Here is a 15983-nt window from a genome sequence, read left to right on the forward strand (position 1 = left end):
CTCCCCTGTCTAATAGGATTCTCGGGAGGCGATCACATTTGCACGAACTCCGCCCGATGCACAGGCACATGAATTGCAACTGAGAAACGTACACGTATCGATAGATCACCCCTCGGTATATCCTGCCCGACGACGCGTCATTTAGCGAATGCTTGGCAAAAGTCCGTGTGAATTACCACCAGCACACTTGCACAAACCACCCCCACCGTATAAAATGCGTCTAATTTCCTGCAGCCCTCATTCATTCCATACCAAGCTCCATACTTTGTATTTTATTTGCAACTTCCTTGTCCATGGACACTGCTGTTGACATCATCAAACACGTCATTGCCGAGGCCAATGCCGACCTACGCGAAATCTCGCTGTCTATTCACGCAAATCCAGAGCTTAGCTTCAAGGAATTCCACGCCCACAAGCTCCTGACAGAGTTCCTCGAGAATCGCGGCTACACCGTCGAGCGCACCGTGGCTGGCCTCGAGACAGCCTTTGTAGCCACATATGTCTCGCCAGCTGGTCCTGACGGCTTGCATCTCGGATTCTGCTCCGAATACGACGCGCTTCCCGAGATCGGCCATGCCTGTGGCCACAACCTGATTGCCATCTCTGGTGTCGCCAGCTTCATGGCACTCACTGCAGCTATCGACGAACTGAAAATCGCAGGCACTGTGAAGCTGTTTGGCACGCCAGCTGAGGAAGGCGGAGGCGGCAAGATCTTTATGCACAAGGCGGGCGTCTTTGACGGCACGGATGCCTTGCTGATGCTGCACCCGGGCGGTGGGTTCGACATGGGCGGGTATTCAGGCGCCTGGCACTCACATGCAATTCAGTCGCTCAACATCGAGTACTTTGGCAAGTCGTCGCACTCGGCTCTCGCGCCCTGGATGGGAGTCAATGCTGGCAGCGCAGCTGTCATTGCCATGAACGCACTTGGCGTAATGCGCGAGCAACTGCACCCGACGTGGCGCGTCCATGCAATCATCGAGAGCGGAGGAAAGGCGAATAACGTCGTCCCAGACTATGCCAAAATCTCATGTGGATTCAGGGCCTTCACTGGCGCCGAACTGGAGACATTGCGGGGTATGATGCTCAAGGTGTTTGAGGCTGGTGCTATCGCCACCGGATGCACACACAAGATTACGATGGACCACGAGTTACTCGACAACATCGACAATCCTGTGCTAGGAGGCTACTACGAGGAACTGATGCAGGCCAAGTACAAGGTGCCGCCGTTCCACGAAGATGTCGGTGGATCCACTGACTTTGGCAATCTGTCGCACGATTTCATTTCGTTGCACGGAATCTTTCCACTAGTTGGTGTCAAGGCACCGCCGCATAGTGCACCGTTTGCAGATGCAGCCAAGACCGAGAGCGCTCATGAGAACGCGCTGTTTGCTGCCGAAACCAATGCCCGTACAGCCCTTCGATGCTTGCTCGATCCCGAGTTCTGGGCTGCTGCCCAAAAGAGCTTCAAGGAGCGCAAGCCGCCTGGTTCACCCACCGTGTAAAGACCGATTATATACGTTTGGTAATACATTGCGAAAAACCTATGGAACGTCTATGCACTGAACAGGCTTGTGTCAATCTTGTAGCCGAGCTTGCGCTCGATCATTTTCTGCATGTTTTCATCCAGCAGGCTCTCAGAATCCAACCGTCGACTATTGCCAGTTATCAAGGACCAAATCCAAGAAGCCCCTTCATACAGCGCCATGCTCGTGCTGGCCACAGTAACAGCAATATTGAATGTTAAATAGCTCCACTCGGCAACAATCAGGCCCAGGAATCGACTCAGCAGCATCTCTCGGCTCGACACAACGCCGCGCACCCGGTCAAATCTCCGGTTAGGCGACAGTGCATCGTCGACCAGCATCTGGTGCAGCCCATAGGCCGCGTAATGGCCAAGGATCTTTATCCGGTTCACTGGGATCCCCATGCTGCGGTTGCTGGCCCGGACGATATTCATGTTGCGCGAAACAAACACCAGCTCCTGTGGCAGCTTCCGAGTGCCCTTGAGCGCGGCTATGGCGCGCCTCTTAAACTCCATCTGCTCCTTGTACGCATCCTTCGTGCTGTGTGAGCCATCGTCACCATTTTGCTCTGCCTGCTGCTGGAGCTTGTGCATGTGTGGGTGCCCGGTTAGTGTAGGCGGACGCAATGAGATCATCGTCGAAAACATGTCTGTATCACCAAAGCCCCAATGGCGCACGATATTGCGCATACTGGCGTTGTCACCGATCATTGCCGCGCGCCAAAACTCTGCATACTGCTTGCGGAACTGTCGCGACTCGCGAATGTACAGTCCGTGGTCAAGCAAAACAAGTTGCGGGCGCGATTTGTACTGAGGGTGTTGGCGGACCAGGATGTTGCCTGGATGAGGATCGCCGTGTACGTTGCCTGAGACAAAGATCTGGAATGCAAACACAGATACTACCAGGTTCATAATATCCTTCTCAGACCATCCTTGGCTGGTAAGCCTCTTTGGCTCCACCATGCTTGTACCATCAATCCACTCTGTAGTGAGGACCTCTCGCCGCGTCTCCTCCCAGTGCACCTTTGGAATGTACACTGAAGACCGCAACCACCGATCAGCCAGCTTGTTGAGGTCATCCTGAGCCCGGTCGGCATTGTGGCCCTCGCGCTCAAAGTCTGTCTCCTCGCGCAACCGTTGCTCCACCTCAGACACCGACCACATCATCGGGATACCAAATGCTTTCTCGATCACCAGCGCGCATGTGCGGAAGGCAAACAAGTCCCACGCGATCTGGTGCTTGATCTCGGGCTTCTGAACCTTTACCGCGACCAGCTGCGTCGGATCCCGGCGAAGTCTTGCCGTGTGCACCTGTGCTACAGACGCCGATGCCACGGCTTCCTGCGAGAAGTCAACAAACAGATCATCCAGGGTGCTGCCAGGAAAGTTGCGCTCAATCACGGGCGCAATCTCTGCCACAGGTACAAATGGAGCATTGTCGTAGAGGACACTGAGCTCGCGACCATACGCGGGTGGCAGCAGTGGGCCCTGGAGCGCAATCGATTGCCCAAATTTGATAAACATTCCGCCGTTCTCTTGGCAGCAGCGCAGAAGCCGCTTCGCCCCACGCTCATGGATCATGTTCAGGTGCTCCACCCCACGCTCTGTTCTAAAGTTCAGCTTGTAGTCTATGCAAATGGCTGCAATATCTTTGAATGTCCGCGCAGTCCGAGCCAGCGCCGATGCCTGAAAATGCTTATCGTATGCATATACGCCGGCCGCACCAGACACAGCCAATGCCGTCCGGCTGAGCCAGCGATATCGCCACAGCCTATGGCCGATTCTGCCTAGAGTCATTGCTGCGGTAATTGAGGTAGTGTTTCGCAATTTAGCAAATGGAAAAGAAGCAAGAAGACCAGCAACAGCCAACACCAGCGTCTGCGCGTAAGCAGACATCTCGATAATCAACCTGATTCCTGATCGGTGCTCTGATTAAGACGCGTTTCTAACAGCAGCATTGTACCAGAACAGCTTGCAAGACGCCGATCGCGGAGATGGTGAATCCAGAAACAAGGCGCGGCAGAGACATCTGCGCTTGGTTTATTAATAGACCGTGCCTATCGCCATCCTGTGTCCAAAGCAAGAAATAACATCCTTTGACCGGCTGGGTCTCAGGGCCCCAGTTTGGCTAACATCTTACAATAATTGACCGTGGGATCCCAAATAGCACACGGCGAAAGTTCGAACGAAAAGATCCCAGTCAGGTTCAAAAACACTGTTGACAAGAACACTCGGGGACCATGCTGACAACATTGCGTTGCATCTACAAGCGCGCTGGTGGGTTTTGGCCGGTTCGCGCAGCTTGGACGTCCACGGGTTTCAATCAATTTTATGATAATCCCACCACGAACATACGAAAGAGAACGGGGATTGTTGCTTTGAATGAGCTGGAAAGAGCCGTTTGGGGATGCACCGAATATTCGGTTGAACCTGAGCAAACGAAATGTGACCCGCACCATCTGAGTGGAGTACTCCAATAAGAACGAAAATACCCAGCATAGAAGGAAAGAAGGTCATGTTGGAACAGTAGATCGCCGACTTGGCTGCTCTACGGAGAGCTTCGGCGCAGGAAAAAAGTGGAGAGGTGCCCTCTGATCACCATAGATGTCGGTGAGTTGGGGGTGGAATATTGCGATTGTAGAGCAGCAGATGCTGCTGCTATTCGCGACTACACGCCAGGCTGCCAGTTGGCAAATGGCTGTTTGCTGCAAAGGCATAATTCCCACAGAGGAAGTGTGTCTTCGACCGGCGAACTTTCCGGTTAGACGGTTCCTGTGGAACATTTACACATGTACTCTGGTTTGGATTTTCATAGACAAATACAGCAATGCCATTTATAATTCCCAGCTGGCATATGATACCCATTTCTTCCCCAGGATGCCCTCCCCACTTCTCGCCAGAATATGCCCGTGCAGCAGGTTGCCGTTTTTGTTTACCCAGGGCCATCTGCTGCAAACACGCCGATAGTGCCCTACATCTGCAGTTTCTGCCACCCATTATTGATTCGCACCTCGAGCAATCGCTCTCACCATCGGCCAAACGGGGAAGAACACACCACCGTCGACACGTTTGCCAGAAAAGCCTGAGAGTAGAGCGGCATATATAGAGGACAGCCGCCTCCTGCTCACCCAGTTCATCCAGTCGCATATCGTAGCACGAATACTCTCTTCAATAATCATTCTGCTATTTTGCTCATTTTACCCTTGCTATATTCCCTACTCTAGAATAATTCAACTATTGTGTACACGACCTGACCATGGCGACCCAAGTCGAAAGCCAGGGTGTGCACTACCCCGGCTCAGGAGTTCACGATGAGCTCCAGCACGAGGAATTCAAGGCTGGTGTCGAGAAGAACGGCCAGTACAATGAGGAGGAGGAGGAGGAGGATTCCCCTTTTGAGATGGTCCGCGTTGCTGTCTCCAACAAGGACGACCCCGACCTGCCCTGCCTGACTTTCCGCTCATGGATTCTCGGTATCATCTTTGCAGCCGCCCTTGCCTTTGTCAACCAATTCTTCTTCTTCCGCGAAAACCCCATCACTCTGGGTGGCTATGTCGTGCAGCTGCTGTCGTTCCCGCTGGGCTTTGCCATGTCCAAGGTGCTGCCGACGCGCAAGTTCCGCACATTCGGCTTCGAGTGGACCATGAACCCGGGCAAGTTCAACATCAAGGAGCATGTGCTCATCTCCATCTTTGCCGGCACGTCGGTGGGTGTTGCCTACGCCATCGATGTCGTGACCATCAAGAAGATGTGGTACAACTCCGATATGGGCTTCGGTCCCAGTGTGCTGTTCCTGCTGTCGTCGCAGGTCATGGGCTACTCGTTTGCCGGCCTGTCGCGCGAGTTCCTGGTCTACCCCTCCGCTATGATCTGGCCGGCCACGCTGGTGTCGGTGACCCTGTTCCGTACCTTCCACGAGCACTCGGTCTGGAACGGCTGGTCGCGCACGCGCATGTTCTGGGTCTGCTTCGCTGCCAGCTTTGCGTGGTACTGGGTCCCCGGCACCATCTTCCCGACGCTGTCGATGATTGCGATTCTGTGCTTTGCTGCCCCCAACAACGTCATTGCGCAGCAGATTGGTGACGCGCCCCACGGTCTGGGCATCCTCAACCTCACGCTGGACTGGAGCTACATCTCGTCGGGTTTCACGGGCTCGCCCATCGCCATCCCGTGGGTCATGGCTGCCAACGTGTTTGCCGGCTTCGTCATCATCATGTGGATCATCACCCCGATCGGCTACTACACCAACACCTGGGGCCACGGCATCTACCCGATCTACACCGCGTCGCTGTACCTGCCGGACGGCGGCCGGTATAACATCAGCGAGGTCATGACACCTGACCAGAACTTGGACCCCGTCAAGTACGAGGAGTACGGCCACCTGCGCATGTCGTTCCACTTTGGTCTGACCTACGGCATTGGCTTCGCTGGCCTGATGACTGTGCTGTCATACATTGCTCTGCACCACGGCAAGGACATTGTGCAGCGCGTGCGCCAGTCGCGCTCGATGGACGACGACATCCACGCCAAGCTTATGCGCCGCTACCCCGAGGTCCCGCAGTGGTGGTACCTGGTCACCTTTGCCATCACCTTCGCCATGTCGATCATTGTGTGCGAGGTGTGGAACCTCATGAACTGGTACTGGGTCATTCTCAGTGTCGTGCTGCCCTTCATCTTCACCATCCCGATTGGCATCATCCAGGCGCTCAGCAACCAGCAGCCAGGCCTCAACATCATCACCGAGTTCATCATCGGCTACGGCCGGGTTGGCGACCCCATCGCCAACGTCACCTTCAAGGTGTACGGCTACATCACCATGGCCCAGGCGCTGCTGCTCGTCTCGGACCAGAAGCTCGGCCACTACATGAAGATCCCGCCCCGCACGCTGTTCATTGCCCAGCTGGTGGGCACCATCATCTGCGCCTTTGTGCAGCTGGGTGTCGCGTACTGGCTCATGAACACAGTCGAGAACATGTGCAAACCCGAGGGCCGCCCGTGGACGTGTATCCAGGCCAACACCTTCTACTCGGCGTCGGTCATCTGGGGTCTGGTTGGCCCGGGCCGCATGTTCGGCAGCGACAGCCCCTACCACGTCGGCCTCTACCTGTTCATTGTCGGCGTGTTCCTGCCTGTGCCGTTCTGGTACCTGCAGAAGCGCTACCCGAACAGCCTGTGGAAGCACGTCCACATCCCGCTGCTGTTCTCGGCCTCGGGCTACATGCCGCCGGCGCCGTCGCACATCTACGTCAACTGGTTCATTGCCTGCACTATCTTCAACTACTTCATCCACAAGTACCGCAACCAGTGGTGGCAGCGCTATGCGTTCTCGCTGTCGGCCGGCCTTGACTGCGGTCTTGCGATCTCGGGCATCATTATCTTCTTTGCGCTCCAGAACGTGGTAATTCCGACCTGGTGGGGCAACCCCGAGTCTGGCACGCACTGCCCGCTGGCGAACACTGGATTCAAGCCTCTTCCGGAGCCCATCGCTTAGTATTATTTCAGTCCATTCATTCGAAGAATATGCTCACAGAGTGTCTAGTCAGAATCTGAGGTTGCATTGCCCGCTAGCCCAAGCCTAACCCCGTGCAGGCGGCGTGGCTCGCGGCAATGGCAAACTATGAGCAGCATGTGCAATATATATCGGCCAGTTGCTCACAGGTTGGGTCAGTCTGTGGGGTATGGCGTTGGCGTTGGCATTGGCGTGCGGAGGGCTGTGTGCTGGCCATCTCTCCAACAGAGCACAGCCGCCGTGTGAAATGGACAAGGGTTCAGGGGCTCAAGGGCAGTGCGATCCGCATATGTTCTAGGCGGAAGCATCCCAGCTGGTCGGCTGCATGGCAGACAAAGCGTCCGCCTGCATATGCCGCTCCCGGATCAGGTGGCCATGGGAGTGGGCATGAAGGCAGGTCGTCCCAGCAATGCTGTGTGTGCCAGCCAGGATGGCCGGATGGCCCCCGCCGTGCCAGCGATGATAGCGCCGGAACGTACTTTTGGTTGAGGAAAGGAGCGATTCGCCTCAACCAAATCCCAGCCGCATGCATACCCCTCACACCTGCCCAAGAAAGGCAATGCCACTCGCCGGCACGCTTTAAAGGCAGGGGTCGATCTCTTGGAGAGATGAGAGCGAAAATATCGCATTCCCTCCTCTGCTCTCCTTGGCCGCCATCCCTTTCCCTCCCGCTACTTTGCTCTCATTGCATTCGCAACATTCACATTCTGTGGGAAATTCCTCACATACAAGCCATGAAACCGACATCCATCTCTATTGTCTTGGACACAGACACGGTCAGCCTGTTCGGCGAGCGCACACAGGCTGCCGGCCACATCCTGACTGGCAAGGTTGTTGCCAGGTTCCGCACCACAACCAAGGTGCGCTCGCTGGACGTCTCATTCACTGGCGAGCAGGCCATCAGCTTCACACCACGCCCTGCCAGCGCCAGTGCCCGGGGCCGGCAATCACCAGTGACTGCAAACAGGCGTCTGGCAGACATCTCGCAGCAGCTGGTAGTACCGGGTGCCGACAAATCCACAGCTACATTTAGCGCCGGCATGCACGAGCTGAGATTCGAGCTGGTGCTGCCAGGCGACCTGCCACCGACGGCCAACCTCCTGTTTGGCAGCATTTCATACACTGTGCGTGCCAAGCTAACGCTGACAGGTCTGCGGTCAAACTGCAGTGCACAGACACCGGTGGTGGTGGTGCGGAATCCCGGCGAAGGCAGCGAGTGGGCAGACGCAAGCGCCGATGCTCTGAGCGCCAGCGCTGAATGGGAGGACAAGGTCAAGGTGACGCTGGCCCGCGACTCTCACATCGTGGCAGACAGCGCGCTGGCCCAGTTCACATGCATTGTCGAGCCTGGCATCAAGGGGCTGCGTCTAATGGCGCTCGATCTGGTGCTCAAGGAGGTGCAGACGGTGTTCCGCGATGCTGGCCATGTGCCGGTCCACAGAGAGACGCAGGTGATTGCACGCAAGCGCATTGCCTTTGGCAGACAGGGCTCCGCAGCCGACAGCCGGGAAGAGCACCGGGTGGCGCTAAATATGCCGGCTGCCTACGAGGATGTGCAGTTCGAGCTCCAGTCCGACAGCGTCACCGTGCGGCATCAGGTGGTGCTGACAGCGCTGGTCAAGGCACCCGAAGGCGCTATTGTCGAGATGACCATCCCCGCCTATGTCTCGGTGCTGCCAAATGCCGGCGCCAACGGCACCATTGACCTTCCCCTGTACGAGAGCTCGGGCTCTGACCGGCTGATCCAGACATCCCAGTCTGTCATTTTACCAGGCGCTCTGTCTGATTACGGCGCCCAGTCTGCTGGTGCTGACAGCGCCGTTGCAGTGACTCGTGACCTGCCGCCATATTCGCTGCCTGTGTGCCCGTCGTGCGGCAAAGAGGACGTGTCTGTGCTGCAGTGCCACACGGCGGCTGCGGTTAGAATCAGCCGGATGCCCCCCAATGCCGAGATCGAGGACCTGTGTGCTGAACTATGAAAACTAGAGCGTGGAGTGGGCTGTATTTATAACAAAACATCATAAAGACTGGTGTCCGAAGGGTGTATTACTGAAGAGTGAGGCAGGGTGTCAGGCAGTGGCTTTCAAGGTAGTTGGCTGCTTACAGCTGTCGCTTGAGCCATCCCCAGCCGGCGTTCTCGATCTGGCGCTTGAGCCATTGCTCGCTGGCGTTCTCGACCTGACGCCTGCCATAGGCAACCGGGGCATTGCCGTGCTTGAGCCATTCCCAGCTGCCATTCTCGATCTGGCGCTTGAGCCATTGCTCGCTGGCGTTCTCGACCTGGCGCGTCAGCCATTCCAACCCAACATTTTCGATCTGCCGACGCTCAATAGCATCCACATTATCAGACTGAGGGGCAGGTACTGCCATGGCGACAGCAGCAAGGAGGAAAGCAGGCGCAAAGAGCTTCATGGTTGATGAGTGGGTTACTTGAGGCGCTGATGGTCGGGAGGGTAATAGGGGGTTTGGAGGGTAGGAGGCAGAGGGAAACAGTGGTACCTGGGGAGGATGGTTTCGCTAGTGTCAGGACTGGCAGTGATGTGTTCTGCTTGAAATCTGCGGACAAACCATGCTCATTTATACTCGTGTATGTCAGTACCGCCAAAGTCGCTAGGGAAGCGAGCAACAGCTGTTGCTTGCCGAAGGCATCCACAATTGCACAAGCGACATCTTGAGTGGTGAACACATGCACAGCTAGTTCTTTTGCTGGTTATTGTCCCAAACATCCGACCCAAGGCATGGTGTGGTGTCACTTGGTACATGATCGCCCAGACCTAAATTCCAGAAGGCGGGTCGAAGTCGTGGCGCATTGGCTACAAGACCTTCACGCAGTCTGTGTGTGTGAGCTAGTACATTCTCTATTGCTTGTGTTTTCAGCTACGCTGGTGTCTGGTCGAGCACATTCTCCGCGAACCAAACTGGCCAAGATACTGGCTGCTGAAATGGATTAATAGACGGAATGTCACTGGGATGGTATGATTTTCGCTCAGCTCAAAACACAAGCAATTGTACAAGCGCCTGAAACAACAGCCACAAAAAATCAGCTTTTTCTAGCTCACAGCATCCTAACAGTATTTTTTTGTAGGGACACTAGCATAACCTTCATCTACTAGCCATAAAAATATAACTTCAACCTCAATAGCTTCTTACATAGAGTGACTACAGCTAAAAGTGATACTTGTTGGAAGCTGGATCATAGTTTGCTTTGGCTGTAGGATCCACATATACATGTGGCTCTTGTTCAGGTGTGTATGACAGTACCTCCTTAGATTGAAAGAGTGAACAAATATCTAGCCACTACTGGTAGAATGTGCTTGCTGGTAGCAACATATTTATTCTGGCTGAGACGATACTGAAAAATACTATTTACGACAGTACTGCATGCACAAAGTCTGGTTGAAGAACGAGAACTTCCCCCCCCATCCTGACCAAACCTAAACGATGTGACAAGTGCTGCATTAACTTCTGGTGTCTGGATTGACCTGGGAATGTAATGCAACAGATGTTCGAAAGGAAGTAGCGGATCTGAGAGAAATATTGAAATATTGTTATGAGTGAGGAAAAACTGAAAAGCCGGACGCCGAGTTAATGTGCAGGCTTTTATGCCAGGAATCTGTGCAATGACCACAGATTCCATTGATGGTGAACTGGAGCTTATGTCATAGCACTAGCGCTATGACGTAAAGAGGAGGCTGTTAGATGGGTGCAGATGTGGTGAAGTCAGAGTGATTAAAGAATCGCATGGTGAGTGGTACCATAGGCTTCAACGGGATCATATGTATATGCACCATATCTATTCACTTACAAGCCCTTAATATTGTTACGAATATTGTGTTTGGAGAATATTTATGCGTCCCATGTGAGTGCGTACTTATAAAATTTCTCTGCTTGCGATGTGAGTCTGGCTGCTAGCCAGCATGGCTTGACATGCTGATAAAAGCATTACAGTAAACCGATAATCTGAAAATGTCGGATGATTGCTAGTGAAATGATGATCTCGGACGTCTCCTGTCTTGATGACCTGCTCAGCGCAAGCGTTTCCGCCCTGGTTCGTTGCTGCTGGCTGCCGAATCGCCTGTAGCTGCAGTACACCTCTTGTGCGGCCTCCTTATTGCTGGAGTAGCGCCAGAAGCATTGGTAGCAATGGCCCTGGAACGGCGGAACCGTTCAGGAACATGCCGGAATGTCTACAGCGACTTTTCGCAGCAGAACAGACATATTAATGATATCCGGAATTCGTCGATCAGATAGACTTCAAAGCCATGGTGCTTGAACTTGTCGTGCCATCCCTTGCCACGAATCGGCGCATGGTGTCGAGCCATCGGCGCACTCCGGTTGCCCATGATCAGCACTGGATCTGGACTGAACTTGCTCCGGAGTTTCGCGGCAAGCCAAGACAAATAGCGCTTTGAGGTAGGGCTCTGAACTCGATTCTATCAATGCTTTTAGGATGTATATTTGACACCTTGGGATCTGAATCCATCGATTAATGAGATAATACTGTTTTAGGAGTTCACAGAACAAGTCACACACCGGCTTTGAAGGACCCAAAAGAGCCTGAATCGTTTCAGCCACTCAAAAGCGCTCTAGCGGACAGTTGGACACCTTTGGACTATAAAATCATATACAGCTGAGAGATATACCTGAACTACTGGCAGCAACTTCACCCTTTACTTTTGAATCCCAGCATGGCCTGCGTTGTCTATATCCGGCTATGGTATGTGCCAGCGGCATTTGTCCATTGCTCTGTGCACATTTAGATGGCGAGTAAGACTTGCATAAAAAATGAATGGCTGTGGCATAAATTGGGTATGAATTTTGGCTCCACGTTTTTAGCTACAATGCTTTTGAGTACACAAGAATCACTAGCATATTTTTATTTCACCTGAAGTACTGTTTATAGAGAACGAAAGGAACCATCTGTAGCCGTCGAAAAAGTAGGTTCGCCGTTCACAGACTGTGCAATTTTCAAGCAGGAAGACCATGGATCCACAACATGGCTTTTTGCAATAATCACAGACCTTGCATACCAAGTGATGTATACTAGATCAATAATATTTAGTAAAAGACATGGTACAGCTGCCGTTGGATTCTAAGCACAGCAGTCTTTAGAAAAACAAGCGTATGGCTCTGAATCAACAACGCTTTCTGTTCAACTACACAAGCAATAATAGGTGCTTGAGCAAGAGTATATATTTTCTGAATGGCATATGAATGTGACGCTTGTTGTCAACAGATCTAAATGAGTTTGCAGAACAATATACGCACAGGAGTAAAAGAGAGCCCATCAGCCTTGAAGCATAGTCGGATTCTCTACAATATGATCACTTTGGCGAAAACAATGGCCCAAAAGTCAAACATGTCATCCTTCACTTCAATGCTTTTCAGATCAATGAATGTTAGTGCTGCCAATAGTGGGCTTGAGGCTACATCTTGTTCCAGCGTGGTGGTCAAGCAATGGTGCGCTCTCCCAGAAGACTTTCGGAAGACAAATGGTATATAAACAAGGTATATACAAATCTTGGATCCAGCATCATCTCATCTTGATTCTGCCTTTACCTTAGCAAACTATAATATTCTAATTACCTGTGCCGGAATGTTGAGGTCATCTACGCTCGCTGCTTCATTTCTTGCCCTGTGCGCTACCGGTTCAAATACCAATATCTACCTGCCTGAAGGATACGCTGTCGGTGTTGGCTCACAAGGATCACCAACTCCGGTCCTGGTTCCAGTTCCCGCACAGCTACCCGAATCAACGGCCCTCTTTTCGACAATAAGCGGCATCATCACACCAGTGGCAAATATCGATGCAGCTGCTACACCTACTCCTGCGTCCAGCTATCCTGGAAATCAGTCTGGTACACAAGCTGAGGTAGGATACACACCACAGACTGGGGTGGCCGCTGAGCAGTTCAGCCTAGCAAATGCTAGCGCTGCCGCCCAAGAACACAGCAGCGCCTATGGCCACAATGGTGCAACTACTGAAGCAGGCACTCCGGGCAGCCTGTCGAGCGAGCTTGGCAGGCTTTCTGGAGATCAGCCGAGCGATCACAGCGTTGGCTCGTTGAGCTCCAAACATCACTCTGCCTCGCAACTGTCGTCTGAGCAAGGGTCGGGTGCACAGTCGGCTATTTCCGCAAATGGCATGGCAACAGCGCTACTGGTCGTTGGTACGATGCTCGCAGCGACCATCTCAAACCTCTGACCCCTAGCACTGTGGAGAACAAGAAGCGCGGCGCCGGCTGATGAGGAGACGGCATGTGCCCAGTCTGCCAGAGCACTGCGGCCACGCATCCCTACAGTAGCATGTGACCTGCGCTGGACTGGCTTTTGTTGCTGCCCGAGTTCCAGGATTAAAATTTTTTAGCGCGGGTTTAAAAAAATTCAGTGCCTGGCTAGAGGCGAGGAGCGGGAGGATTGCCCACCAACGATTTGCCAGTGGGCCGGCTGTTTTTTCTTGTCCTGCCGCTTGCCCCAAAAATGCTGCTGGCGCTTGGGCGATAAGCGGATCGCATCAGTGTGGGCTCCTGAGTTTCGTTGGCATTTATTAGCTGGGGCAGACTAACGAGGCACCTCCGATTATCTTCTCTTTTCTCTCCTCTTCTCTGTTCCTGAGCTTTATCTGCACTTCCAGCTCTTTCTTCTATCGTTCCCACAGCAGCCACACAACGCGACAGGGTTTATGCTTTGGTGACCAGCGTGTTTCTCGCCACTATTTTGTCTTCAACCACCTCCAACATACCAGCAGCAATTTCGCCGGCATTCCGTGCCCTGTGTCCGACTCCGACGCGGATACTCTACCTCTTCAGACACTCAGTATTATAGCGACCATTTTATAGCGGCGGCCTAGAGCTCAGGGAGATAGCATCTAATTCCTGACCTCGGTATCTGCTCCACGCAGCAACTCTCACTTTTCCAATCCCCTATTCAGCAGCTTACCACCGGATTTTTGGCGAGCACCAGCTTCTAAAACCAGCAGCACCCCCCCTCACCGCCAACTACTTAAATGACAGCAGCCCTTTTCTCTTCGTCGACCGTCGGTGATGCCCAGCACGGCATGAGCGTCACCGATAATACTATTGCCGAGACTAAACAGTCTACCACCCCGACGTGCAGCAACAACGGCACGCACAGCGAGGGATACACGGGCGCTTTCGAGGGCCCGGAGAAGCTCCTGGAAATGTGGTTCGCCCCTAATGCGCAGGCGGCGAAGCTTGTCAACCAGGCCGGCAAGCTCAGCGACGAGGACTTTGACCAGTGGTCCGAGGTTCGCGATGGCTTGCGGTGCGTGCCGCGGGCGGTCTGGCGCGACATGCTCGACCTTGTCCACTGCCAGGTCCTGAACACGCTCTGCAACGAGCACCTTGACTCATATCTCCTCAGGTACGTGTTCTGTATGCAACTACTGTTACTTGCTTGGGAGCCTTGCTGGGTTCCTGTTTGAGTTTTGCTATTTTTGCGTGCAGTCTGCCATGATTGACACCAGCAAGCATGAGTATGAAACGCTGGGTGGCTGTGTTTCCCAGGCATACAAGGTTGCCGATGCGGGTGTGGATGGCTGATTTGGGGATGGGGATGGGGATGGTTTATGCTCAATTTATGCATTTCATACTTACTCGGCATATGGTGTAGTGAGTCCTCGTTCTTCGTCTACCCCCACAAGCTCGTGCTCAAGACCTGCGGCACGACGACCTTGCTGTATGCCATCCCGCGCATCCTGGAAATCGCGCGCGCCTACCTTGGCGTTGTTGGCGCCTACCAGGTCTTTTATTCGCGCAAGAACTTTATGTTCCCCGACCAGCAAGAGGAGCTGCACAGCTCATGGGAGCGGGAGGTCAGGTACCTGGACGAATTCTTCCCTGAGGGATCCGCGTACCTGATCGGCAAGACCAACCGCGATCACTGGCACCTGTACCTGAGTGGCCCCTACGACACATCTGCCATGCAGACTGCCGCAGAGAACGCCGCTATGCTCGATGGTGCGCTGCTTGGCCAGACCATCGCCTCTGACCTAGACCACGGCTACACAGCCCGGGCTGCGCACGACGAAGACACTGTTCACAACTCGATGGCTGGATCTCCGCGCATCCACCCGCTGAGCCGCAGTTCTTCTCGCTCAACTGTCCACGGTCTTTCCGAGGGCCACGAGCTTGACTCGGCGGCTAGTCTTGAGGACCCTGTCCATGGCCTCGGTAGCGCAGCTGCCATTGGTGCCGACACAACTGTCGAGATCTTGATGACTGGGCTCGATCCCGACCGCATGCGTCTCATGTACATTGATGGTATTGGCGCTGAGGAGGGATCCCGCGGTGGCAAGGCTGTTGAGCGCGCATCAGGCATTGCCGATATCTATCCCGAGTCGTCGACCGACTCGTTCCTGTTCTCGCCGTGCGGTTTCTCGCTCAACGGCCTGCAGGGCGATGGGTATTACACAATTCACGTTACCCCTGAGGCGCACTGCTCGTACGCCAGCTTTGAAACGAATGTGTCCAACGACCGGGCGATCGACCTGCTGAACCCAGCCGGGGTCAAGAATCTGGTCGAGCAGGTAACGCGCGTGTTCGGCCCGCGCTTTGTCACGGTTACTGTTTTCAAGGCCCGCAACGACTCTCTGCCCAACCACACTACCAATACCTCGCCTGCTCGTGGCGTGGCTGCTGCTGGTGCTGCTGCTGACCAGGTTGGTGCCGAGAAGGAGCTGGCCAAGAGTGCTCTGCACCTTGACCTTGATGCTGCTCCGCCGACGTTTGCCCCGGTTGAGGGATACAAGGCTGTCGACCGCGTGCTCTACGAATTCGACCACTACTGGCTCCGCTACGGATACTATGTCAGAAGCGACTAAGGCGGACCACAGTTGGAGTTTTAACTAATGACCTTTTTTATTTTATCTTGGATTTCCATGTTTACGTCACGATTTTGTCACCAGTTCCCCATATCACATTCGAAGCG

At 53.9% G+C, this 15983-nt stretch overlaps 8 protein-coding genes across 8 annotated transcripts; 6 read left to right on the plus strand and 2 right to left on the minus strand.

The window, feature by feature from the left end:
- The first annotated feature begins 264 nt into the window (after nt 1-264).
- On the plus strand, nt 265-1527 carry DL89DRAFT_266616 (amidohydrolase-like protein). The gene has a single exon (XM_040887140.1). It carries the CDS (start codon nt 294-296, stop codon nt 1503-1505), a length of 1212 nt encoding a protein of 403 aa, XP_040745137.1. The 5' UTR covers nt 265-293; the 3' UTR covers nt 1506-1527.
- On the minus strand, nt 1507-3322 carry DL89DRAFT_245333 (ABC1-domain-containing protein; the record flags this gene model as incomplete). The annotated part of the gene is made up of 1 exon (XM_040885088.1): nt 1507-3322. One exon carries the CDS (start codon nt 3320-3322, stop codon nt 1556-1558), a length of 1767 nt encoding a protein of 588 aa, XP_040745138.1. The 3' UTR covers nt 1507-1555.
- A 1352-nt stretch (nt 3323-4674) lies between these two features.
- Nucleotides 4675-7414, plus strand: DL89DRAFT_266617 (OPT superfamily oligopeptide transporter). Its single transcript, XM_040887141.1, has one exon. The coding sequence runs from the start codon at nt 4782-4784 to the stop codon at nt 7014-7016; it is 2235 nt and encodes a 744-aa protein (XP_040745139.1). The 5' UTR covers nt 4675-4781; the 3' UTR covers nt 7017-7414.
- A 354-nt stretch (nt 7415-7768) lies between these two features.
- DL89DRAFT_256608 (uncharacterized protein) lies at nt 7769-9013 on the plus strand (the record flags this gene model as incomplete). The annotated part of the gene is made up of 1 exon (XM_040885461.1): nt 7769-9013. The coding sequence occupies one exon, from the start codon at nt 7769-7771 to the stop codon at nt 9011-9013; it is 1245 nt and encodes a 414-aa protein (XP_040745140.1).
- Nucleotides 8887-9471, minus strand: DL89DRAFT_266618 (uncharacterized protein). Its single transcript, XM_040887142.1, has one exon. It carries the CDS (start codon nt 9444-9446, stop codon nt 9135-9137), a length of 312 nt encoding a protein of 103 aa, XP_040745141.1. The 5' UTR covers nt 9447-9471; the 3' UTR covers nt 8887-9134.
- Nucleotides 9472-9513: 42 nt separating this feature from the next.
- DL89DRAFT_266619 (uncharacterized protein) lies at nt 9514-10058 on the plus strand. Its single transcript, XM_040887143.1, has one exon. It carries the CDS (start codon nt 9773-9775, stop codon nt 9983-9985), a length of 213 nt encoding a protein of 70 aa, XP_040745142.1. The 5' UTR covers nt 9514-9772; the 3' UTR covers nt 9986-10058.
- A 2530-nt stretch (nt 10059-12588) lies between these two features.
- On the plus strand, nt 12589-13428 carry DL89DRAFT_266622 (uncharacterized protein). Its single transcript, XM_040887144.1, has one exon. The coding sequence runs from the start codon at nt 12631-12633 to the stop codon at nt 13237-13239; it is 609 nt and encodes a 202-aa protein (XP_040745143.1). The 5' UTR covers nt 12589-12630; the 3' UTR covers nt 13240-13428.
- Nucleotides 13429-14091: 663 nt separating this feature from the next.
- On the plus strand, nt 14092-15876 carry DL89DRAFT_221666 (S-adenosylmethionine decarboxylase; the record flags this gene model as incomplete). The annotated part of the gene is made up of 4 exons (XM_040884529.1): nt 14092-14417; nt 14667-15090; nt 15208-15684; nt 15796-15876. The coding sequence occupies 4 exons, from the start codon at nt 14092-14094 to the stop codon at nt 15874-15876; spliced, it is 1308 nt and encodes a 435-aa protein (XP_040745144.1).
- Nucleotides 15877-15983: the final 107 nt, after the last annotated feature.

Source organism: Linderina pennispora, assembly GCF_002104995.1.
Source record: "Linderina pennispora strain ATCC 12442 chromosome Unknown DL89scaffold_4, whole genome shotgun sequence".
Classification (NCBI taxonomy): domain Eukaryota; kingdom Fungi; phylum Kickxellomycota; class Kickxellomycetes; order Kickxellales; family Kickxellaceae; genus Linderina; species Linderina pennispora.